This window comes from Ostrea edulis, chromosome 3 (assembly GCF_947568905.1).
Source record: "Ostrea edulis chromosome 3, xbOstEdul1.1, whole genome shotgun sequence".
NCBI classification, from domain to species: Eukaryota; Metazoa; Mollusca; class Bivalvia; order Ostreida; family Ostreidae; genus Ostrea; species Ostrea edulis.
Window position 1 is genome coordinate 12,251,194 of NC_079166.1, and position 25,857 is coordinate 12,277,050.

General features: G+C 34.5%; 1 protein-coding gene and 1 non-coding gene across 2 annotated transcripts; one reads left to right on the forward strand and one right to left on the reverse strand.

Annotated features, from left to right (window-relative positions):
• The first annotated feature begins 157 nt into the window (after positions 1-157).
• LOC125676717 (uncharacterized) lies at positions 158-25,355 on the forward strand. The gene is made up of 18 exons (XM_056159016.1): positions 158-260; positions 5,354-5,491; positions 6,629-6,784; positions 7,154-7,399; positions 8,161-8,324; positions 8,790-8,965; positions 9,245-10,686; positions 12,931-12,975; positions 14,609-14,659; positions 16,317-16,409; positions 16,634-16,759; positions 18,070-18,266; positions 18,565-18,622; positions 19,278-19,389; positions 20,353-20,533; positions 21,809-22,000; positions 23,389-23,493; positions 23,700-25,355. Exons 1-18 carry the CDS (start codon positions 221-223, stop codon positions 23,973-23,975), a joined length of 3,798 nt encoding a protein of 1,265 aa, XP_056014991.1. The 5' UTR covers positions 158-220; the 3' UTR covers positions 23,976-25,355.
• Trnav-uac (transfer RNA valine (anticodon UAC)) lies at positions 12,661-12,733 on the reverse strand. Its single transcript has one exon. It is a non-coding gene; the product is annotated as a tRNA-Val (tRNA).
• Positions 25,356-25,857: the final 502 nt, after the last annotated feature.

Sequence of the window (25,857 nt, forward strand, 5' to 3'; positions counted from 1 at the left end):
TTATATTTTTTAAAATGATTATAATCTTCAAAGTTTAAATCTATCACGGCAAAAATAATACACATATACTTTTGACTTCTTTATCGATAAGTCTGCAATGTACTCCGGATATTGAAAGAGCCATTTGTATTTTAAATTTATGTATCGTACTGGATTTCCTACTGCATCAATGTGATGGGAATGTCAACATAACCAGAGTAGACCTAGATTAAATCGCAGGATGTCTACTGGATATTCCAACTGCTATTGTGTACCGTTTGGTAGAGTATACTGTTAATTATTGATAGCGATCCCAAATAATTTTCTTTTTACCAGCTTTCCGTTCCTGGAGTTCTGATAATAGACATATCGTCGACTGACCAGTTTCGGTGACATTTCAAACAATTCAAACAGTTCCAAATCAAACAATTATAAACAACAAGAATACACCTTGTTTGCAATTCAAAAGACTTGATAAAACTAAACAAAATCAAACAACACATTCAAAGTGGTATAAAAAAGTAGGTGTAAATATATCGTATATTTTTATTTAAAGAAACTCATGAACTCGTTCATTTATTTAGTCGCATTACCGTTTTTCTATATGATGATTGGTTTAAAACTGTAACAATGATATGTCTTATGGTGTGACCGTCTTTGAGGGTGAAGCAAAAAGTATTGGCATTAGTATCTATATCCAAAACAGGACACAAAACAACCTGAAGTTAGCACGAGGACAGAGCTTTATCAAAGCATCCTAATTTTGGACATTTGATCCGCCTATATATTGAATGCGGGAAATATAACGCAATTGATGTAAACAATGCATTGTGACGTCATATTCATTGTCGGTATTTAGCAAATTTACAAAAATAGGAGACATGGCACAAGATGGCGTTAATCGAGAAGTGATTATATATGATTAAAAAAAAAGATTTACATGCTTTTACGGACTTTATATAACATCTCAGAACGACGTGAACTAGGGTAGATGAGATTCAAAATGGAGAAATACATGTCCACGCACTAATATTCGAATCGACGCCAATTTTCAAGTTCCATAGGTATGGTTTAATTTTTCATTAGTTTTCTATATTTTCCTTTTAAACATGTATACATAATATGTGTTACCTATAGGGAGAGCTCCTTTGGGCCATGAGAGGGTTTCGCCCTCTAATAATTATACCATTCATTTTTAACAAACTGAGAGTTTGAATTACAAATATGCCGGTTTTGAGATACACCCGAGTTATTTCCCTTTGGAGAACTCTCGTATATAGTGAGGCGCGAAACATTTGTTTACACACGGAAGTGGGACTAATATTCATCACTGCATAAGTGAATGTACTCAGTAAGTTTCTCATACACTGTTAGATCACTGAATTCGACTGATACACAAACTAAGTAAGTTATAGGTATTTAGCGAGTAATTAAATACATAGAATTCTTGTATCACATTATTTCATTGGTCATAAGTACCATATTTAAGATGTTACTTGCAAATATGACCTTGTTTTTATGTTTCCACTTTTCTGTATTTTCCACATTTACATATTAAAAGAGAAGCCGCTTTTAATACATTTCATCTTCCTCGCTGACAGTAGGTCCACTCTGTCCCACTTAGTCATTCAAAGTCCCACCAAATGCACCTCCTACACAGAAGAGTTTGTATCTCAAAACTGGCGTATCGCAAGTGAGTCTTATATTTTTGGCATACAAAATTAAAACACGAATAACTGTAGAAGCAACTAATGAACAAAACAATATGGTGCTGCCATATGGATCACAAAATTTTCAGTGAACATATGTAGGGATTATCTATATTCATTTGCTGATTTTCTCGTTTTTTCTTTTATATACGTGTTACCTTTAGAGCCTTGCTTTGCGGACAGGTCTTTGGCCCATCCGAGCTTTGCTCGGCAAAACATGTACTAATATGTCACACACATAGATCAGGTCCAGCACAATCTCTTGATTTAGCTATACAGTACTTGGACATAAGTAAGTTCCCAAATAAATTCTCTTCTGAAGATTGGATAAATGTTGCTCAACAACTTAATAATCCTAAACATTTGACAATTGTGAATCAAAATTATTCTCAAGGGATGTAGTTGTACTGTACAAACTTCAAGGATGAAATTTATATGTTCTTTCAGTGAAATTCGACTTTTATGCTTTTAGAAATTAATTCGATAAAAGATTTGAAATAGCTAAATCAAACTATTTCAAATTTATATACTAAAAAGAAGTATATACAGTGGATGAACTTAATATTTCAGAAGTTTGTTACAATTATCATAGTTCGATTTTAGTCTTTATTTACATAATCCATGATATGAATGCATATGGATAAGATTGGAATGACTCAGCACAAAGAAAAATAATGAAGTCTAAAAAAATTTAGTAGTACATGTACATTGCAAACATTACTAGACTAGCATCGGATGACCAATTAAGATTTATTTGTTAATCATATTGAAAAATTTAACGAGTTCCATATTGTATAAATTTAAAAGTGCAGAAACAACTTCATATCTCATAATTAGTTCCAGTGATATTTTTAAGGCCCATTTTGGGTCCGAATTTCGGCCCTTTCCCCTCCTAAAAATTGCCAATTTTTTCCCTATTTAGCTTGTATTTTTCCCAATAATAAAATTATGAAAGGAAAACGTATTTGAAAAAAATAAACATTCGATGTGAACTATATACATAAGATTTAACAAAGATTATGGGAATGATGATTTGGATAGAATAGTTAAAATTTTTAGAAGGTTAAAGAAAATTAGATGTGTAAAATAAAGATAATATTACGTTTGATATGATTTTAAAACTTATTTATGATAAAATTGATTTTTCCCAATTTGACTGAAATGTTGACAATTTTTCCCAATTCGAAAGCCACAGGACACTTGTAAAAAATGTAGAAAAATCACTGAGTTCACCTGTGTAAATTCTATTATTTAAGGCGACAACATCGTCGGTTACCCAGGAGTGCGTCTCGTCGATTCTCTCCATTTGAGGGAACGTGTGTGGACTCAAATCTGTGGTTTGCGATGATGAGGTGACAATTGCTTAAGTGCAGCTTACAGGGTTTTTACCACGATTTTTAATGTAATTAAAATCAGAAGGAGTAACCTTAATAAAGCACGTTTCTGCTGTTATATTGTTTCATTACTCCCAATAATTGATACAAACATGCATTTTATCTGCATATATTCAAAGCTTCCGCTTCTCAAATCGTCACTAATGAGCTATCTAGTCACGTGATAAGTCATGACGTCATATGTGTCAATGTGCTGCAGCATCTATGTATGTGTGTGTGAATAGATTCTATTGAAAGTCATAAATCATACAGAATGGATAGTTAATGTTCCAACATCGATGACATCCCTTTAGTATTTAAGATTCCGCCATACATATTTGAACCTGCCGCTGAGCCAAATCGTAAAGAAATTCCCTCAGCAAACATTTATATTAGCCTAATACAAAATCAACATTGACCACTCGGACGCTCACAGAAAGGATGGAACGTTTTCAACTTTTGATAAATATCTGAATGACACATTTCATTTGCAAACATTTTGACTGTGTTCCCTTGTAGATCATAATTATATTTTTAAAACATTAGAGGTCTGTATATATGTATAGTAAGAGTGTAACGTGCATTAGCCAATGCTGATCTAATTAAAATCAGTTCTTCTCTAATCGTTACACTGGAGAAGGTAGAAAAGATTTGCTATTAATTAAATTGATGCATTGACCTACAATGTGTTGAAGGAAACAGTCGATTTACCGATATCGATTTAATTTATAATTTTATTTTTCAAGGGGGGGGGGGGGGGGGGGGGGGGGCAACCGGATTTTAAAATTACCAATCTGATGAAAATCTATCGACTTCTTAAATCATATAGTGTGTGTTTAAGAGGGCGGGAGAGAGAGAGGGGGTGGGGAGACATGGGACCAATAGTCGTAACCTCTACCTTACAATCGTCCCTCTCATTCCTTTAAAAAAATATAGGGGAAGGGTGGCTGTCATTCATTATATTGTTGCAATTTTTTTTCACTACGCGTTGGCACGCAGTGGCGGATTTAGAGGGGGGCACAGTCACACCCCCCCCCCCTAAAAATTTTTAATTTAAGGTAAATAGCGTTATCTTGTTTCGGAAAATGTACTAAACGATAAAAGAAGTAATAATTTCTTCCACTCCTGGAGAAATAAATGACAAAATCATTTGATTTCTTGAATTAATTACTTTATTGGGAGAACCTAATTTTTTCCAAAAAACTCTTAAAATTTAGGTCATTTTATTAATTTCACTTTATTAAAATGATAGAAAATAGTACAAATGACTTAATAGGAAAAATATTTCAAACCCCATAAAATCTGTAAAATCCAGGAGCTTCCGGGGGCTTTGCCCCCCGGACCCCCACCAGGGCTTCACCCTGGAACCACTGCCTCGTAAAGTGGTGCCCCCGTAACCACAATTCCTGGATCCGCCCTGGCACGCACCGTCTTTTAAAAATAAAGCCGCCATATTTCAGCATTTTTGACGATTATTAACTGGCATTTTTTCGACTTTTTCATTTTCTTACTATATTAATCAGGGGAGGGGAAGGGGTAGGGATAGTCTGATAGACCATGTAGTCATTTCGTACGTGGTGTCAATACTCAAAACTTTAAGAGCGGGAGGGGGGGGGGCAATATATCGTTGCATATGAAATCAAAGGTGTATGCTACACAGAAATTTCTGTGGTTACCAGACCCGCAGCAACTTGCCTCAATACCTGGTAGGTTATAAGAGTTCTCAAACTGAAGGCAGTCTCTGATTATGTCCAGTCTGAAGGACAACTAGCCTATTGATTTGTAAACAGAAATGTCGATATCATGAATTAAATGGGTTAGAATGCAATATGTAAGTTGGTTTGAAGTATTTCTAAATTTAGTTCTAAGCTCACAAAATTTCTCCGACTTGCCTCGTTGGTAAAAGTAAAGAAACTCTTCTTTTTTGTGTTGATTATTACAGCTACATGTACATGTATATACTGTACAACACAATATAATGGGACTTGTAACGGTTTAATCTCTCCATTTTGTATCAATAGCCTGCTGTATGTGCTGTTCACAACTTGTTCAAATGTTTTCATGCTTTCTTGCTTCATCGCGATTGACACGTATGACATCACATACTAATGGCGCGAAAATCTCTAACGAGAATATGCATATCTGGCTTTTTGCACTTTCGATACAAAATAATCACTAAAGCACGCTTTATATCGAAAAAATAATAATAGCACGATTCAAAACACCACATTTTCATATAAACAAACAATAAAAATCCTGGTAAAAACCCTTTAAAATGTTTGATTGTTACAGATCGATGTGAACCAAATGAAGTTGCCGATGACTGTATGTGCAGATTCGACTCAGTAATAACAGACTTCATGAGAGAACAAGGCATCCCAGGTGGAGCAATGGCCTTGTCCTATAATGGTCGACTGATTCACAGACAAGGTGAAATATACCACATACATAATTATGTAATTAATGTAAATTACATTAATTAAATCTCAGGAGAAAGTAATCTGTGTTCTTGATGCACATATAATTAGTGTAAAAAGGTGAATTAAGCCCCACTATAGACATGGAGTGTATACATGACTGTGTGTTTGGGTTCTTATAACACTTTAAACCAACTTTTATTCGCGATGACTTTATTTTGCGATTTACTAGTGATGAATGTAAACGTACAAGAAACATTAAAGGTCTAGTTCACAGCGGGAAATATTCGTGATGATGAGGTTCTTGTGAAACATTAAAGGTCTAGTTCACAGCGGGAAATATTCGTGATGATGAGGTTCTTGTGAAACATTAAAGGTCTAGTTCACAGCGGGAAATATTCGTGATGATGAGGTTCTTGTGAAACATTAAAGGTCTAGTTCACAGCGGGAAATATTCGTGATGATGAGGTTCTTGTGAAACTCATGAAAGGTCTAGTTCACAGCGGGAAATATTCGTGATGATGAGGTTCTTGTGAAACATTAAAGGTCTAGTTCACAGCGGGAAATATTCGTGATGATGAGGTTCTTGTGAAACTCATGAAAGGTCTAGTTCACAGCGGGAAATATTCGTGATGATGAGGTTCTTGTGAAACATTAAAGGTCTAGTTCACAGCGGGAAATATTCGTGATGATGAGGTTCTTGTGAAACATTAAAGGTCTAGTTCACAGCGGGAAATATTCGTGATGATGAGGTTCTTGTGAAACTCATGAAAGGTCTAGTTCACAGCGGGAAATATTCGTGATGATGAGGTTCTTGTGAAACATTAAAGGTCTAGTTCACAGCGGGAAATATTCGTGATGATGAGGTTCTTGTGAAACATTAAAGGTCTAGTTCACAGCGGGAAATATTCGTGATGATGAGGTTCTTGTGAAACTCATGAAAGGTCTAGTTCACAGCGGGAAATATTCGTGATGATGAGGTTCTTGTGAAACTCATGAAAGGTCTAGTTCACAGCGGGAAATATTCGTGATGATGAGGTTCTTGTGAAACTCATGAAAATTTCTCGTACACGAATAAAAGTTGGTTTACAGTAAATCACGTGTTTGAATCAGTTATGATGTTTACAAGACATAGGTTGTAATATTTAAGGTTATGGCAGTGCAGGTGATGGGACGAGATGCCTTTCCACTTCTTACTTCAGAATTGCCAGTATTTCCAAGACTATTACAGCAATGGCCATGCTGCAGTTAGTGGAACAACAGAAAGTGCAACTGAAAGATAAGATATTCAACAGGAAAGGAAAAGGTAAAAGAAAAATAGAAGAGGATTATTTTACCAAAAAAAGTCCCTGAAACACATTCTTTCTGAGTAGTTTGTTCTGCCCTTTTTTTAGGGTTTTATTTTATTTATTTTTTTATTTATTTTTGTTGTTGTTGTTTATTTAGATATAATGTTTAGTGTACTTTTATTATATATTTTTCCTAATTTCGATGTGGCAAATCAAACATTCTAAATACTGATGTACAATATACAATTTGTTGAAGTTTGCATTGAATGATTATAAGTACTTGACACTTTACAGATTGTATAAAACAGTTAGAATGAATGTTTTCAATTTCAAATCATTTCTAAAACATTTTGTGACTTCAGTATATTTCTGTTATCTTTATAAAGGGATACTTGGGAATTTTATCCCTGGTGGCCCCAGTGTCAAGGCTTTGGAGGGAATAACTGTCCGGCATCTGTTGGAGCACTCAGGGGGTTGGGACCGAGAGACGGGGGTAGATCCTGTGTACCTCCCGCCCCTCACTGTCTGTCCTGTAGAGTATCAGGATACGACAACCCCACCGGAGCTGTACACTAACTATCACAGAAATCTCACTCAGTACATGATCAAGCAGAAACTGGATTTCAAACCTGGTAAGGAGAGTGATGAAATATGTAAAGTGAGGACAATTTTTAACCTGGTAAGGAGAGTGATGAAATATGTAAAGTGAGGACAATTTTTAACTTGATAAGGAGAGTGATGAAATATGTAAAGTGAGGACAATTTTTAACCTGGTAAGGAAAGCTGATGAAATATGTAAAGTGAGAGCTGATGAAATATATAAAGTGAGGACAAGTTTTAACCTGGTAAGGAAAGCTGATGAAATATGTAAAGTGAGAGCTGATGAAATATATAAAGTGAGGACAAGTTTTAACCTGGTAAGGAAAGCTGATGAAATATGTAAAGTGAGGTAAGGAAAGCTGATGAAATATGTAAAGTGAGGACAATTTCTAACTTTTTGCCCTTCATTGTGAGGACAGAAGTGGCATGCACCATGAGGATGAAAATTCTTTGCTGTTATGTCCCCATAAAGGTGACCCACAGAATCTGAAAGTTAAGATATTAGATTAGTGGGGACGAGTGATGTTAATATATTAGATTAGTGGGGACGAGTGATGTGGGAACACGTTTCCACTGGTACTCTCTTTTAAAAACAGAATTTTTTTTTAGAATTCAAAAGAGAGTATTGAATAAACTTTTATATGTGTCTCTATTCAACCTAAGATAAAGATAGTGCCTTTACAATGACATTATGTCCTCCCTTAATAGATTTCATCAGATAGAGAGAGAGAGAGATTCAGTGAGAGAGTGAGATTCAGTGAGAGAGATTAAATACCATAACAGTTTTTTGTAGGAACTCGACATGGCTATTCTAACTTTGGATACTTGGTGCTGGGACAGGTTTTAGAGAAACTGACTGGAATACCTTATCCTATTTATATACAAGACATCATCAGCCATGTTAGTGATTGCTGGGTGTATGAAGGAGCTGAGCTGTACAGATTTCACCCAAATGAAGTAAGTAATTACTAAGTACGTTGTACTCTTTACAGACTTCTGATAGGTATTATAGATGGTTTTCCATGCTCTGAAATCTACAGGAGCTGCTCTCCTTAATGTAAATTTATGTAATGAGGCAACATTCACAAATTCGTTCAAGTGCTAGTTGGATATATTTTCCTGTACTGACTGCAAAAATTTTCAAAATTATTTTTATATTGAACTAAAAAAAAACCCAGCTTGAGTGTTAAATATATTGTATATATCCATTATGATAAGATTTTCTTTTCACATAAATGTGAATTCTCAAATACTTTACGGTTGGGTTTGGTTACCAAATGAAGAAAACTAACCAAGTTGACTAAAGTTGCTTTCAAAGGGGAATAACTCTTCCAAATTTTGATTAAAGAAACATTCATCTTTTTTCGATTTTCATGTAAGGAATTTGAAGAATTTGAATCTACATTGATATTTTTGGCTCAGGTAAGATATTTTGAGAAGAGTGATAACATACATCCCAGTATCATGCCATATCAAGGAGAAATCTGGACTCTGCAGTACGGAGGGTACCACATGCTGGGGACAGGCTCCTATGGAGGATTGGTGGCCTCCCCGGTACAACTGCTCTCTCTCCTGTCAACGCTGGACACCGAGCATTGGTCAGTGTGTATAACATGGATTGTTAGAATTCTGTAAACTCAAATGGAGGATTACAAAATGTAGTTTCATTAACTGAAATGTGCACAGTACATGTAGTTAAACTTTGAAATAAGAAAATGTAATATGCAGTTTCACAATGAAATAATAAAAAGGCACTGGATACTTTGCAACAATATGCTAAATCTCTTCAGTAATTGATCAATTCAGTTACCGAGACATCAGAATTAAGAAGACTACCTGTATTCATCATAGTTAACTTTTTGTATTTATGATTTCAGGAAAGGGAGTAGGATTCTATCCAAAGGGTCTATTTCACAGATGTTAGCACGTCCAAAGTTTGAAAAGGGAATTGAATGGTATGGACTGGGCTTGGATGTGCAGGACAAAGGTCAAACATGGGGTCACACAGGTTACATGGATGGGACAACAACCACTTTCAGGAGAGATAAAAACGGATACTCTTGGGTCTTGTTGTTCAATGCTGGGGCGACGGATCAGGATTTGGATGGACTTGTGAAATTTGCCCTATCTTCTCTCCAATCTTATGGACCATTGTCCGATCTTAAAAATGTGGGTGTAAAGGTTAAAAGCTTACAAATTTCATCCGAGGATGGAGTTCAGATTTATCATATTCTCCTACCACTGAAGGAAATAGAAAACTATGCTTGTTGTTTAAGCTCTAGAGGATATTACATGCAAGACATTGATTTGGTTGTGTATGAAAATTCTTTTTATGTGAATGTTATTTGGAATTACAATCGAGCTAAAATTGATTGGTTTTATAAGATTTACCATAGTGTATCAGTAGGGAATTCAGACACGGAGTCTGATATCATTAATCAAATCAAAAATGGTTTTAAGATCCACACTTTAACAGTGTGTACAGATCCAAAACACCCAACTGATATTTACACGGCTGTGATTTATGTCAGTTGGGGCACCAGCGAAGTCATTCAACACATTACATACCTACAGGAAGTCTCGGTTGATGCACCGCCTGATTTACAAAGCAGCCATAATATTGTCCTTTGTACAGTTTGCTATTATTGTGATAAGTTGTATGTGTCAACAGTGTTTGAAGACAGTAAGTTAAATGAAAATTTTGTTCCATTGGTAGACAATGATATGAAGCATTCAGTAGAACTCACGAGAGAAAAGTGTAATCAAGCGTTAAATGTAACAATTACTGGAGACTTATCAAGTTCCAATTGTAACTACACAGAAAATACCCGAGGAAATTCAGCACTGGTAAGGGAGATATCTACAGCACTAGTTGTTGATAGCAGCAGTGATGATACTTTAAAACCATTATCGGTATTTGGACGTAACAAGAGAGAGAAACCGTTCAATATTGCAAAACAAAAAATGACTGAGGAGGAATTTTTAGATGAACTGCGTTATCAGGCATTAGAGAATTTTGGTTTAATATACCTCCAGATCTACAATCTTCCCACTAGAAAAGACACTCTCATAAGTGCTGTGTGGTCAAAGTTCAAAGTTCATGAATGTTATCAGAGACTTGGAGCATCCAGGTTCAGCTTTGTGAATGAGTTAATGGAGAGCGCAGGGGAGGTAACTCCTATGGAAATGATCAGAGCTTATGAAGAGGATGGTGTTCTGTTGTTTGCTGGTATATGGAAAGCTAGTGAATTCAAATCCAAGCGTCGTAAACCGAACAAGTGCCCCCCAAACTCATATTCTAACAGGAAAAGGAAGAAATGAAATGATATTGTGACAACATTAATTAAACTTTTCTTAGGCTATTTTAAAAACAGAGTACCCATGGGAAGCCCTAGGCCGGTGAGGAATATGTACATTTTGTTTGTCAATGAAGAAGCAGATTCACAGTGCAGGAGGCTACCAGTATATGCACTCGCAGACCTAAAGAGAGTTTCCAAATGAAAAAAATATTCTTATGTATTTTGTATAAAAATGTCTTTTCTTCAAAATGGTATTCAAAATTTACTATACATTGCTCATAAAATGTGATTTGAGATGTTTGATTTTTTTTTTCAATATGTCTTCCGACTACCTTTCCTCTTTGTTAGCAAAGGTTTTCTGATCAGCTACTCCACACACTGGTACATGGATCTCTATCAATTTCACGTTGAAATGAATATGATGTTTGGAAGAGGAGTATCATATCAGAGAGCAAGCAAAGCTTAATGACTTTCCATTTCTATTTATTGAATATTTGTATGTATTGTAATATTGCCTATTAATTTCATGGATTTCTAAATTGCAAGTTGATTATGTCATTTTGCAAGTGGAATTGCATATTGATACAAGATTTTTTGAGTTGATGTTGATGCAAGTTAGTAATCATGCATGCAGAAGTCATTTCTGGTCAAATGACACATGATGAACACACAACGATGAGCTAAATCCAACTGCAGTAAATTAAAATCTGTAAAAATAAGATGTAATGCGTAGATATTTGACACCTCTAAATGTATGATACTTTAACTTAAGGTGTTCTAATGCAAGAGGGGATCTTTATGCAGTTAAGATTTACTTTAATTGTGACAAATCTTTAATTGTGACTATCATAGGAAAGGAATCTATGACTGGACCAGGAATCAAACCTGGGACACTTGCATTACTAGTCAGGTGCTCGAACCAGCAACCACTAGCTGATCTTCATGTATCCAGGCCGTTATCCACGGTCCGTACAGCCCTATCCACTACTACTGTGACCTTTTGCTTCGTGCAAAGTTACTGATTTTTGAGAGCTAAGCATACACATCACACTTGTGGTCATCAATCTGAAACTTGACAGTATTTCTGGTCCAAGGTCAATCTATATTTCAACTTGCCTGCAGCTACTATCCCCTATCAGATGGGGACCAGTTTAGTGATCAATTGCAGCATTTGAAATCAAAGGCAGGCAGTATTCACTTTACTGAATATTATTATTATGAGAGCAACATGTATTATCTAATTTGATATTTAAAGGGTTGTTGTAAAATGTGGTACAATAAAATGAAAGAATATTTTCAGTATATTTACAATCATATCTATGCAAACAATATTTGCATATATTTGAAGCATAGTAATCTTAAATATTTATGAAGGATAGCATGGGTTAGAATGTTTTCTCTGTAAACATGGGATTCATTAAGTTAACATTGACTTTGCGTATCTCTTGACAGACAAGTGAGATAATTTTAGAGCCAATGATTTGAGATATATGTGTAAACAAAAGTAATTTAAATCACTAATTGTGTTGTAAGACTTGAGATGCTTTAAAAGTACATGTACATGTGATCCTTTGTTCAAGATAATTATACTTGTATGACTAGAGAGACAAGTTACTCGGTAACTTGAGATAAAATTGTAAACAATAACACAGATCATATTCATTGGCTATGACTTTTAAAATTATCCAAATTTGAGATTTATGCAACGGCATTGCTTAGCACATTTTATGCAACACTTTTATTTTTATGGATTTACCCTTGCAGGCCATGCCATGGTTTTGATGTAAAATAATGAATGAACATAATTAGTACATTTTATGCAACACTTTGATTTTACCCTTGCAGGCCATGCCATGGTTTTGATGTAAAATAATAAATGAACATAATGCACTCTATAATATTAACTGTGTTGGATGAAAAATATTCAATGCACCATAAACATGAAACACTCAATGTTGGGAATGAAATTGCTGGGGGAGAAAAAAAAAAAAGTGAGGTTCTGGCGAGGTTCGAACTCGCGACCTTCTGCGTGTAAAGCAGACGTGATAACCACTACACCACAGAACCGATACAAAAGATGTTCAAAACGCTATATTTAAAATTAGAATGCAATATCTGGTGACGTTGTGCACGATGATCCGCGATACGCAGGTAAACAATATGGCGACCACTATCATTGCAGTTCGCTATCGACGAGAATAATGCGATGAGGGTCTTTTGGTGTCTTTCTTTGTCGTATTGAGAGAGCGAAAAAAAAAAAAAAGCATTGAAAATGGGTGTTGGATGCAGCAGCGATCATGACGGTTACAGTAAGATGATAGAATTATACGTTAATCTAATCACCCTCAATGAAATCTCCGCCACTCTTAGTAACGTTAAATCACTCGTTTATATGCATTAGGTTATTGTGGAAATGGGATGAAAAGCTAATAGGAGGAATGGATACAATTTTGAATATATTTCACGTCGATAATCATTATTCGTGTTCTTGTAATTCACGTGGGTACTCGCCGGTAATATCATTTTCCGTCTTCAGGTGCGTGATCCTCTAACAATCCCAAACTCCTATATTACATATATTCCCTTTAGAGAAGTGGACAGGCATAGCCTACGCCAGTCCATTTTCCCACAGTGAAAACTGGAGAGCGAAGGTACTAGTGGTGTAAGGCGGATCTATAATCCTAGCTACACTCTTCACAGTGTTTTCTAGTTAGTTGTTGCCTAGTCCGAAATATCCGACGTTTTCCTGGCTTTTTTTATGATTTTGTTATTTACATCATAAAAAAGCCAGGAAAACGTCGGATATTTCGAACTAGTTTTTGCCTACCTGCAGAACTGTAGCTCTCTGAAATATATTAATTGTTCCGTCACAATATTTTTTAGAGAGCTGCAGCTAGCCTAGTTTAAATTTTGGTGCTATGTGATTATTATGTTGGTGTTGTAGTATAGGAGAGAGGAGAAAATCTTTGGCTGGACCGGGAATCGAACCCGGGACCCCTGCATTACTAGAGTCAGGTGCTTTAACCACTGAGCTATCCAGACCGTAATATGTCTTACGGCGTGACTGTGTTTGAGGGCGAAGCAAAAAATATTGGCATTAGTATCTAGATCCATAACAGGGCAAAAATATCTCGAAAAATTAGCACCTAACGTGTGAGGACAGAGCTCAATCAAAGTATTCTAACTTTAGACATTTTTGATCCGCCTATTTATTGAACGCGGGAAACGCTATGCAACTGATGTAAACAGTGCATTAATTGTGACGTCATGTTCAGCATTGGTGTTTAGCAAATACACAAACATAGGGAGACGTTGCATTGTACAAACGCGTTTTAAATGGAGGAGTGATTATATATGATTTAAAAAAATTAGATTTACATGCTTTTACGGATTTCATGTCACATCTCAGAACGACGTTAACTTGGGTACACAAGATTCAAAATGGAGAAGTACATGTCCACGCGCTAGTATTCGAATCGATGCCATTGGGACCAAAATTTTCAAGTTCCATAGGTATAGTTTAATTTTTCATTAGTTTTCTATATTTTCCTTTTAAACATGTATATACGTGTTACCTATAGGGAGAGCTCCGCTCTCACGGCCCTTTGGGCCGTGAGAGGGCTTTGCCCTCTATAACCACAGTATAAATGTCAGCACCAGCCTCTTCTGTGGCACCTTAAGCAAGAATGTCAGCTGTAGCTCCTTCCTCCACTTCTGGCCTGGATTTCTCGGAGGGGTGGGGGGGGTGTGACTAAGTAAAAACTTCGACAGAACTGAAGTAATTTAATATATTTTAGTATTAAGTAGCATATACTAGGTGTAATGTGTTCCGCAATATACATTTAATATCAAGGTGTAATAAGGTAAGGGCATACATATCACACTAAAAGCAGTGACTTTCATTTTGTTATTTGTAATTAAATGTTTTATTTTATTTTCCAGCAAGCAATATCATCGACTCCAACATGCCACATCTCAAAATAGCCATAGTTGGTACGTACATTGTAGCATTTTAAGACAAAGAAAATAAACTTTCGAACATGTTAATATACAGTTGAACATCAGTATCTCGAACACTGATATCTCGAATACCATGGATATGTTGAAGTGATTTGGAAGTTTTTTTCTTAATCAGTATTTTACCCAAGGCTTGCTTTTTCGAATCCTCAGATATTTCAAACTTTTTCTCGGTTCTGTCAAGTTTGAGATATGAAAAGATTTGTCACTGTACTATGTACTACATAAGCAAATGTTAGCAATACATTAGGCTGACTTAAAAGGAATTTAGACATCAATTCTACCTCAATAACGAAGCAGGAATGTAAATCATTAGTAGACTCCTAGACTATTATTAGAATATGCGTGCTCAGTTTTAGAACTCCTACTTTGCTGAGGACATGAATAAAATTAAATCTGATCAGAGAAGGGCTGCTAGGTATATCACTGGTAAACAGGTACATCTCTAATGTCAGTAATATGATTCACAAACTTCAATGGAGAGAGCTAGCAGACAGAATAGATTCTGGACTTGCCATTCATGCAAAATAGTAAATGAAAAAGTGGATGGCCATAAAACAAACTTACTCCCCCTATCAGACTGTCATGCAAATTGCATTGCACTCTCATTCCAAATTCAATCATGTTGAACCCATATAAGGCAAAATTCATTCTTCCTGTGAACTATAAAAAAAAAATGGAGTCATCTCCTTCTGATTTGAGTAAAACAACCTGAACTTAATATATCATAAATCTTTGTTTCAATCCCTGTACCAGTAAATAGGTTTTATTTAAAATTATATTTTTATCCAGCAAGCACAACCTTTTGTCATATGTATAATCTTGAACAAGTTGAAGGCAGTCTCTCATCCAGTAGAAGTAGAAACGATCTGACAGAGGGTGATTTAAGAAATGAAACTTATAATTCTTTGTTTGATGCATGTATCAAATGAAAAATTGGATGGAAAACTTCATCAATGCGCGTAGCTGTATACAATTATATATATATATATACATTTCACAGCATTCTGCTGTATCGAAAATTCAGTGTTCTTAAAATGAAATATTTCTGATATCGAGTTTTGAATTTCTATTAGTAAAGTACTATAAGGCCAAGTAAAATTAATTAGTAGATTATCATTCCCACCCGCCCCTCAAAAATCGCCCCGCCCCGATTTTTTTTTTTTTTTTATCAAAATTACGATTTCCGGATATTTTTATGTCCGGTCTGGTATCGTAAACGTACTTTGTTTCACTTTGCCTTTTAGAAACCCAAATACTTATGTAATTATGATTCTCAATGAGAGAAGACATTTTCGAGGTCAAGAATACCATGGCGAAAAATAAAAAATAAAATCCTTCCACTCGCCCCATTTTTTTGTGAAGTTTGAATGATAATCTACTAATTAATTTCACTTGGCCTAATGGAGGATTTTTTTACAGAAAAAATTAAAGGATTATTTTTAAGCTGATATTTTCAAGAGTAGTTTATTTTTGGAAATATCATGTATATGTTTAAAGTGATGTCACACATCAGGATCTATCTGAATTTTTTTTTAAAAAGCATTGCCTGAAAAACTGTACTAGCTACATGTACATTATGTATCTAGCTATTTATCTATTAATTTATCTATCTATATAATTTTATTGACAGGTGACACAGAAGTTGGGAAAACGTGTATAATGTTGAGATATCTGAAGAATCAGTTCAGTCCCATGTACATCCCAACAAAAAAAGCTGTCATAGGTATACAGGATACAACTTCACTGTATTTCTTTGTGTACATAAGTATTTCTTTTCTGCACAATTTGATGCATACATGCTGTACCATCAAGCTGAAAAAATTATATTTCACCACAAATATTTTTACAGTTACATGTACATGTATAGAAATTATCGTAGGAAATAAGCCATACTTTGAAGGCTGAAGTGAAGGTAAATTTCCAATAACAGTGTGATTTGATTTGTAGAGAGTGCAGTGAAGAAGATAAATGTCCCTGGTCACACAGTGGCCTCCCTTACTATCTGGGATATCCCTGGCAGGGAGGATATGGACCTACATAAGACCTACTTCAGGGACCTGGATGCTGCAATAGGTACAGTGTATTTACTTTCACAGATTGTATAGTTCTACACCATGAAATCTGACAAGGATTATATTTATATATGATTCATTTCTGAATAGAGACATGCAGAATTCATGTTTTGATAGTTTATATGTTCGCAGTGCTTATATCAATGTAGAGCAACTGTATATTCCACCGTTGGAACCCACAGGTTTTCACTTCATTAAACTGTTGAATGCAGTTTAACGGAGAGAAAACCCGTGGCTTCCGACGATGCTGTATATCCATGTACGATGTACAATATACATATATACAGATATGTTGTCACCGTTATTTTGGGTTGTGGTCAGCCATTCACCCGCTTGCCAATTCAAGTAAAATTTTGTGAAGGTGATCAAATACTGAAAATGCATTTGTCCAGATTGTGAATGAAGTTTTTCATGCAACATTCCTTAAGTTTTGATATTCAGATTTTATAATCTTACTTTTGCTTTTCATAAGACAGTTTACTAACCACGATCAAGCGTGGAAAAAAAATGTGGTGTTATGTTGAAGGGATCTCAAAGCTCTGGAACATGATTGCTCAAGATTGAGGGAGAGTATGACAGGAATTCAGAATTTAAATGAGGAAACTTTGTTTAAATGAGTAGATGAGATAGAGGAAAAGGGAGAACTTTAAAGCTACGAGAGTACTAAATAAAATCAGCCGATTAAAATTTCACATTTTGTCAATTTTTATGTACATTATAATAGAATGTGGACCAGTATTGAATTATTTAACTAGCGTACAAACAGAAATGTTGGATCTTTTATTGTTTGGCAACTTGTGGGATGAAAGGAAAGAGCAAGGTTAAGAATATAACTGTTTAGTTATGGAATTTACTCAATTAATTTAGCTAACATTTGTGGAACTGGATGATCCAGGCAATGATTATGTAGAAGATCAATGTTCGTAGCTGCACGCTTACAGTGGCCATTCTTGTATTAAGATTTGTTTATGTAAATACATGTAGAGATGCAAACTATTAAATGATTTTGCTTTTCATACTACATGTACATGTACTTGTGCCCTATGCTTTCTGTATGAAGAATCAAGTCTAATGTTAATTTAATCTCAGAAAACCAAAAGCCCCATTGATACCATATTTGTAGGGGAGAAACACCTGTAGAAGGCCATGTTTGAAATGTTTCGTGGGACCCATGTTTTCCAAAGGAATTACCAGGTTTAAGTTTCTGGAGCAAGTTTATATCCCCCTCAAGAAAAAAATACTGTTATATGCTTTATTTTGATCAAATTTGCATGTAGTTGAATAAATTTATTACATTTACTTACATCCCAGTGGTGGTGGACCTGACAGATTTGAACAGCATTGAGATGGCACCAGTTTGGAAGCAGACTATCCTAAACAACACTTTTGTTACTTGCCCAGTGAAAGAGGCCTCCCATGGGGGCCAAGTTAAAACAATGACAATGGAGGAACACCCAGTAGATAGAGAGACATTTCCAATCATTCTGATGGGAAACAAATTCGATGTGGTAAGTTCCTTTTTGCTCTCTAACAAACTCTTACATAAGTATTTTCTCAATATTTTAAATGTATATTTTCTGTTTGGTTTCAGAGAATGTGCATGCAGAAGGAAAAATAGTTACATATATGTGCATGTATTAGATAAAACTTCAAGGGAAGCCATCTGTTTGGTTTCAGAGAATTGCATGCAGAAGGAAAAATAGTTACATATATGTTCATGTTTTAGATAAAACTTCAAGGGAAGCCAATATTTTGTTATGCACTTCATAATATCTTCTGTATACTATATGTCCTATGATTTTACAGATTGAACAAAGAGTCCAAGCAGAGAGGTTGAAAAAATATGCACAGGACAGTCATACAGGTACTGGTATATCACACAAATTGAAATTTGGAAATACAGTGCTCCCTGGATGTAATGACCCTCGTCATAATGCCATCCCCGTTTATTGCCTGGAAATCTAAAAGAACAGATTTCTCCCCATGTTAACACCCCTCATTATAATGCCAACCCTGCATAATGCCATATGCCACTGATTTTCACAAACAAATGGTCAAATTTTATAGGTTTTACCCTCGATAATAATGCAAATTATATAACACCCATCAATAATCACACCTGTACTTTGAGTGCAGTGCTGTGAAGTATGACAGTCTGGACAATGTATTCAGGTTAATTACAAATAATTGCTGAATCAAACTCAAGATTATCTAAATGTGTATACAGAATGGAGTCCAAATAAATTTACAGAATTGAATTTCTTTTGACTGCTCAGTAAATCGTCTGTAACAATGAATTTGTTATATTGCCACCCCCACTTTATTGCCAAAATTGGTCTTGAACAAAAGTATATCGAGGGAGCACTGAATTGACACGGCTGTAGTGCATTGAATTACTGTGTAAAGTGTTACGATGGCCTTAAAGGTGACTTCAATAGGCAAAGGAAAGAGATAGAAACATAGTTTGATTTAGACTTTCTTACATCAGATGTAATATTCTACTGTGTTTTTATTTTCAGAAGGTGATGAGAGGAGGGTGTGGTCACTGGGCGAGCCCCTGACGGAGGAAGAAAAGCCTGAGTGTATAAAGCTGTTAGAAAAACTGTCTGTGGATCACAACTTCCATGCCAGGTGATGATTTCTGATGAATTATGTGTCTGTTAGAATAGAAGGCAAGATGAACAGGGTCAAAATTCTTGAAATAAATGTTTTTGTGACGGAGTGATGGGACTTTCTATCACGCTGACCTTTAAATGCATATTAGTGTGTGCAGTGTTAACCCACCTTTCCCAAAAAAACAATGAGGATCTCATTATTTTTATAAGACTAGCTATTGGTAGTGTACAGGTAGTCTGTTGGTAGTGTACAGGTAGTCTGTTGGTAGTGTACAGGGAGTCTGTTGGTAGTGTACAGGGAGTCTGTTGATAGTGTACAGGGAGTCTGTTGGTAGTGTACAGGGAGTCTGTTGATAGTGTACAAGGAGTCTGTTGTATGAATGGTGCAGGTTTGTAGTTCTCCAGTCATAACATTTTGGACAGTCTGATGTTTTTATGACCATGGAGGTACATAACTACAGCTAGGAATGGAGCACATTTCCAATATGTTGGTTTTTTAGGTTTACTAATGAGGTGCATGTATGTGTATGTTTTCACTGCATTTTGAATTCACGGTTTATTTGTCCATTTCCACATCCATATATTTTTACTGGATTTTTTATTTAAGATTTGTTCTATAGTAAATATGGCAGAAATAGAACTGCAGCAAAATTAAGGCTGTTACTTGATTGAGAGAGAGAGAGAGAGAGAGAGAGAGAGAGAGAGAGAGATTACATTGTTGTGAAATCAGATCTTTCTTCTGCTTTGGTTTGAGAAGTTACTGTCTAGGAATATATCAAATGGAGAGCAGATCAAAGATGTTTTTAATCAGATAGGTCCTTGCACTGAAGTACATGTGCTAGTGCAAAAAAAAATAGATATCCCTTTTCCAAGACCATGTGCTACATTGTAGTATCCTTGTTCATTTCATTATATGGGTATGTATACTTCTGTGTTACTGTAGTCTATAGAGGTATTTGAGTGATAGGCTTCATTACAGTGTGATGGTGTCGGCGCGAGATGGGGACGGCTCGGTGAGAGAAGCCATGCAGAACTTAATGAGACATGTACTAGAAAAGAAATACTCCATGAAAAAGTACCGCAATAAAGACGGCTCAAAGAAAAACAAAGATAAGAAAAAGAAGGAGATAGAGGGACTGGATAAAACGGGGATCAAATCGGTGAGAAATTAGTAAAGCAGGAAACGAATAATGGTGTCGTGTATTTCAGTATGATTTTAGTAAAGCAAAAAACGAACAAAGGTGTCGTGTATTTCAGTATGATTTTAGTAAAACAGAAAACGAATAATGGTGTCGTGTATTTAAGTATGATTTTAGTAAAACAGAAAACGAATAATGGTGTCATGTATTTCAGTGAGATTTTAGTAAAACAGAAAACCAATAATGGTGTCATGTACAGTTGGATTTCAGTGAGATTTTAGTAAAGCAGAAAATGAATAATGGTGTCGTGTATTTCAGTATGATTTTAGTAAAACAGAAAACCAATAATGGTGTCGTGTATTTCCATGACCCAATAGGTACTGTAGATTCCTAAATATATGCCAGGAATTTATTATCGCATAATTTCATGCGCATCATTCGCAAAATAAAATTACTCATTTTTAATTTTTTGTTGCTGAAATAATTGTAAAGAACTCTTGATTGACAGATGACATGCAAATTCATGTTCACGCGATTTGACATATAATACAAGTCATTTTGTCATATTTTAAAGGGACTGATTCACGATTTTCTCCAAAATTTCTATTTCACTTTTAATGATCAAAATCTACTGTCTTATGTGTTTAAAAGATTTCACATAGAAATCGTGGTTATACAATTATCACAGAAGCTCATTTTAGAAAGTTATAATTATTTGTTTTGTAAACAAAGATTGGGGTATGTTTTTGTTTACATTTTCAAAAGAAATGGATATTGATCTAAGTTTATTATATCTTTCACATTTCAAGCATTTGGGGGTGAAATGTGTTATCTAAAAGTTAAAATTTGTGACTATGCAAAATTAAGATGCTTTACATTACAAAATCAACGTTTCATTTGTTTGTTTGTTTACATAAAAAGACTCGAGTTTTTGTTTACATAACACAGATTTAAGGCTAAAATATTGCTTTTATTCTTGTATTCAGAAGGTCAAAATTTTGGCTGTCAACATTAAATGAGTTATATTTTTAATGTTTAACAACAAAAATGAAAAATATTTTTATCAAAAATCGTGAACCAGTCCCTTTAAAGTACTTAATATGTAAAATAAGGAATCTATACTAATGAAAAAATATTAGGCTAGGTACAAATAACAATTTAAACCATTTGAGGAATTATAAATAAATAACCATATGTGTTTAAAATTCAAAAGAAAAATACATACAATCTAGTTTATATTTAACTACAGTATAACTGCTAAAAGTGTGAAAATAGTTGTCTGGGTCTTTTTTTCAGTTTGACACGGTGTTCATTACTGCCAGTACTTCAGTGAAGAAGATAATGACTTTACGTGAGTTTTATAATAAGACATTGACGAAGTTTAAGGAGGGTTGTCAGCTAGCACAGATTGTGGAGAAGGAGGAGAATAGTCTAGAGGACTGCATCACAGCACTGAAGGAGAACATTGGAGAGGGAGCAAAACTCAAGGTCAGAACATGTTAAAGGAACAGGAGAACTTTTATTAGATAAATTGCACTGACAAGGATCATCCTCTAAAATTCTGAAAATATTTTCCATGCATGAAAAAAAAATTGTACATTCATGAGGGAGATTGTAGACTACTAGCTATGGTGAGGTAAAAAGAAAGAGTGTCATAAGTTTTAAACTGTATACTTTATATACTCACATATTATAAGTTAATCCCTTGCCTGTGCAAGGTGAAGATAACGAACAGTGACCTATCTCATAACTCCTATAAGCAATACAAAATAGACAGTTGGGCAAACACGGACCCCTGGACACACCAGAGGTGGGATCAGGTGCCTAGGAGGAGTAAGCATCCCCTGTTGACCGGTCACACCCGCCGTGAGCCCTGTGTGAGTCGGTGACCAATTTTCAGAGAAATGTTTAGGAATATAACATTGACCGTCTTGTGAGTTGTACTGAATGTTGTATCAGATGGTATGTCAACTTAATAGCAAGTATTATGTCTCTTTGTTTTATATATTTTTTGAACATCGATCTTGGTCTTTATTACTGATAACCTCATGTTAAATACATTGATTGTATAAGAATTCAAAATAATTTTTCAAAGTTTATTATTTTTTATTTTTGTCTTTTTGGCATGGTGATTGGAACCTTTAATTTTAGCAAGTAAGACTTGGATATTTAAGAGAAAAATCTTATTACAAGATGCTCACCACTCAAGCTATTTTTAACTACATGTAGAAGTTGTTCATTATAGTTTAACTGTAATGTATCGATGTCACTGTTTGTGCCCCTTTAATCATGTGGTAAGGACCACACCACTGTCTGTGTTTGTTTAACAGCCTACACCCTCTTTTTATTGAATATTACAAGCAAATTTTAATAAAAGAAACTGCAATTTTTTTCCATTCATAGATTCAGAAAATACAGAATACCAATGTACATTATAAATCTGGCTCGATCTTCAAGAAATGTTCACAAAAAGTGCTTTATAATGACTCTAATAAACAAAATTATGAATTCAATATATTTTCATTAATAATATTAAAGTGGTAATTTCAGTACTTTGTATGATAATAATAAATTGTTATTTTGTTATTCAAACAATTACTCTTGTGGACTTGTTACTGATTAAAGTGACATTAATACATCAAAAATACCCTCAAATGTTGCTAGTCATGTGGCAAGAAAAATATTCAGGCAGTAGTATACATGTTTAAATTGGACAAAGACTTCAGAGTCAAACTTTTACTCCCAAAAAAACCCCTATTTGGAAATATACATAAGAGATAAACCACGTGGTTTGGTAACTAGGATGGCCAGGCTGTGAATGTAGTTTAGAATCTATTCATCATAGAAATTCTTGTAAATGTTCTCGTATTTCACAGGTGAAGAGAGATGAGGAATTCTGCAAGTTGGAAATCAATTCCAAGGTAGAGGATTTTAAGCCAGCCAAAAAAATCAGGATATTACTGAATATTTTTCACTCAGAGGTAGGACGTTGTCAATTTTTGTGATATCTTATGTAAAACTTTGTATATATGAATAAAATCAAAGATTATGGAAGTTAAATTCCACTTCTAAGATTTCTAAATTCTTACCAAAAAGTTTGTTTATAGCATATCTCTTGTAATGTTCATTGTGCAAAATTATTCTGTTGATACTGTCCGAACTCATGAATTTTTAACTCACTATTTAGTATGCCAGTGTGTGTAAAACTATACAGAAAGAGTGCCCTCTACTGGACAAAAAGCTTCAGCAGCAGGATGAATCTATAGCTGAAATGTGCAAGGAATGCTGGGAGGAGGTTGCCATGGTAGAAGGGCAGCCTCGCAGTGAAGATGAGATCAAAATGATCTCGGAGACCATAGAAACAAACAGAGCTAAGATGCAGCATGCTTGTCTGGAAGCTAGAGCAGCTGAGACTGTGGTGGAGGAAGCCATGAAGAAAATCAAGACTGCGTTTTTATGGTAAACCTGCAGAGGCATGAAATCAAAATCTGACTCAGTGTTTATTTACAATATGCAAATATTACTGTCCTTATTCACAGGTTTAGTTTTCCTGTTGTCTATAAGAGGTACTGTATAAGCAGAATATTTAGTGAGGATGTTGAGATCGCTGAAATTGGAAGATCTCTAACAATTTATTCTATATCATAGTTAATGGTTATCTTTCTTGGAATTATAAAGTCGCTAAAATTAGTTCTCGCTAAATATATATACCCATTTCTCCGGGGAAAATCGTTAAATATATGTCTCGCTAAAAATTCCACTTGTACAGTATCTTAGGATTTTGTTTAAGGCAATTTTTAATGTACAGCATCATCTTTATTTATGAACTTTACTCGAGTATAATAAATAGATTTTCATGCTAATAATAATGTTTCACATGTACATCTATAAATTAATTTCCTGGTTCATAGTCAGACCTTAAGGACAGGATAATGTCTAGATGTTTCTTTGCATTATTTTATTTTTGCATATTCTTTTGAAATTTGTTGACCAAGTCTGTGATAAATTATGATTGAGTTATACAATGTCTTACTGATCTTTATGTGCCCCCCCCCCCCTTTTTTTTTTTACTGGGGAGGGTGTGCATATTTTTTAGTGTCTACAATACATTTCTATTAGAATGTACATGTAGAACTTTATGCAATTCACTCATGTACAATGTATGTGATATACAGTAAAACAATGAATATTCATGTATGTGATATACAGTAAAAATGAATATTCATGTATGTGATATACAGTAAAACAATGAATATTCATGATACATTTTTAGGATTGAATTATACTGACCAAAGTTGCTTCTTCAGTCGGTGAGGCATGGAAATGAAGTATTTTTTCATTGATATGTTAGGCTTCTCATTTCATGCATTGTTATATTATTATACCATTGTTCTTTATATTTTATATATATGTATATGTATCATATGTACTGATTTATGACAATCATTTTGTCACTCCACTAGAGAACAATTACATTATAGAGAATTAATTTTATTGATCAATTAATTGTCACTTTAATTTTTTATTTCCATTGTCTATAGTATTTGCCTATTTATTTACTGTTCCTTAATATATCTAAGATTCTAGCTTATTACAAATTACACATAGATACAATTGTGTAGAAATTGAAAAAAAAAAGTGTATCATATTCATTTTTTTTTTTTGCAGTCTCTTTTATTTCTGCATTATTTAAAAAAAAAAAAAATACATTTTGTATATAGTTTAACTCCAGGCAAACACATGTGATATTTAACATTTTGTTTTTATCTTTAATTTCCATGATAAAAATTGAAGCAGGTCTTCATTTATTTAGACATATAATAAAATAAAACAGAAATACAGATTGAGTTTCATTTCTTTTTGTTTTTGAGATAATCAAATGGCTCATATTGATTAACTATAAATCTGAGAGAGAGAGAGAGAGAGAGAGAGAGAGCTAGTAACCAGGACACAGATTCTGTATCTGTTTTGTGATACAGTACAACATGAATATGTAGAATACCCAGGTAAAGTCTATGTTCCCAAATGATTTAAAGTCTGGGTTCAGGGGAGAGTAATGGTGTAAAGGTGAGACTGTAATGGAATATTAATGAAGGGGTCCATCAGACGTACAGTGTAATATGCAAAGAGAGCTATACTTTATGTAATCAAATGATAAGAAAAATTTGTATGTAATTTATCAAGTCCATTTGCACAGCATAAATTTCCCTGAATTTGAATAAATTTACATAGTTTAGGGATGATTGATTTGCATGCTAGCTGATCAGATATATAGAGTTATGAATCCATTAAAACTTTGTCCCTTTGTATGCTGTACAATAATAAGTGTTGAAAATATCTGAATT

What these genes read in the sequence shown, in the direction of transcription:
- LOC125676717 (XM_056159016.1), top strand. Translation starts at nt 221, where the DNA reads ATGTCTACTGGATATTCCAACTGCTATTGTGTACCGTTTG. An exon ending in GAAACTGGATTTCAAACCTG is followed by an intron (nt 7,400 to 8,160) that starts GTAAGGAGAGTG and finishes AGTTTTTTGTAG; the next exon opens with GAACTCGACATGGCTATTCT. An exon ending in ACAGATTTCACCCAAATGAA is followed by an intron (nt 8,325 to 8,789) that starts GTAAGTAATTAC and finishes TTTTTGGCTCAG; the next exon opens with GTAAGATATTTTGAGAAGAG.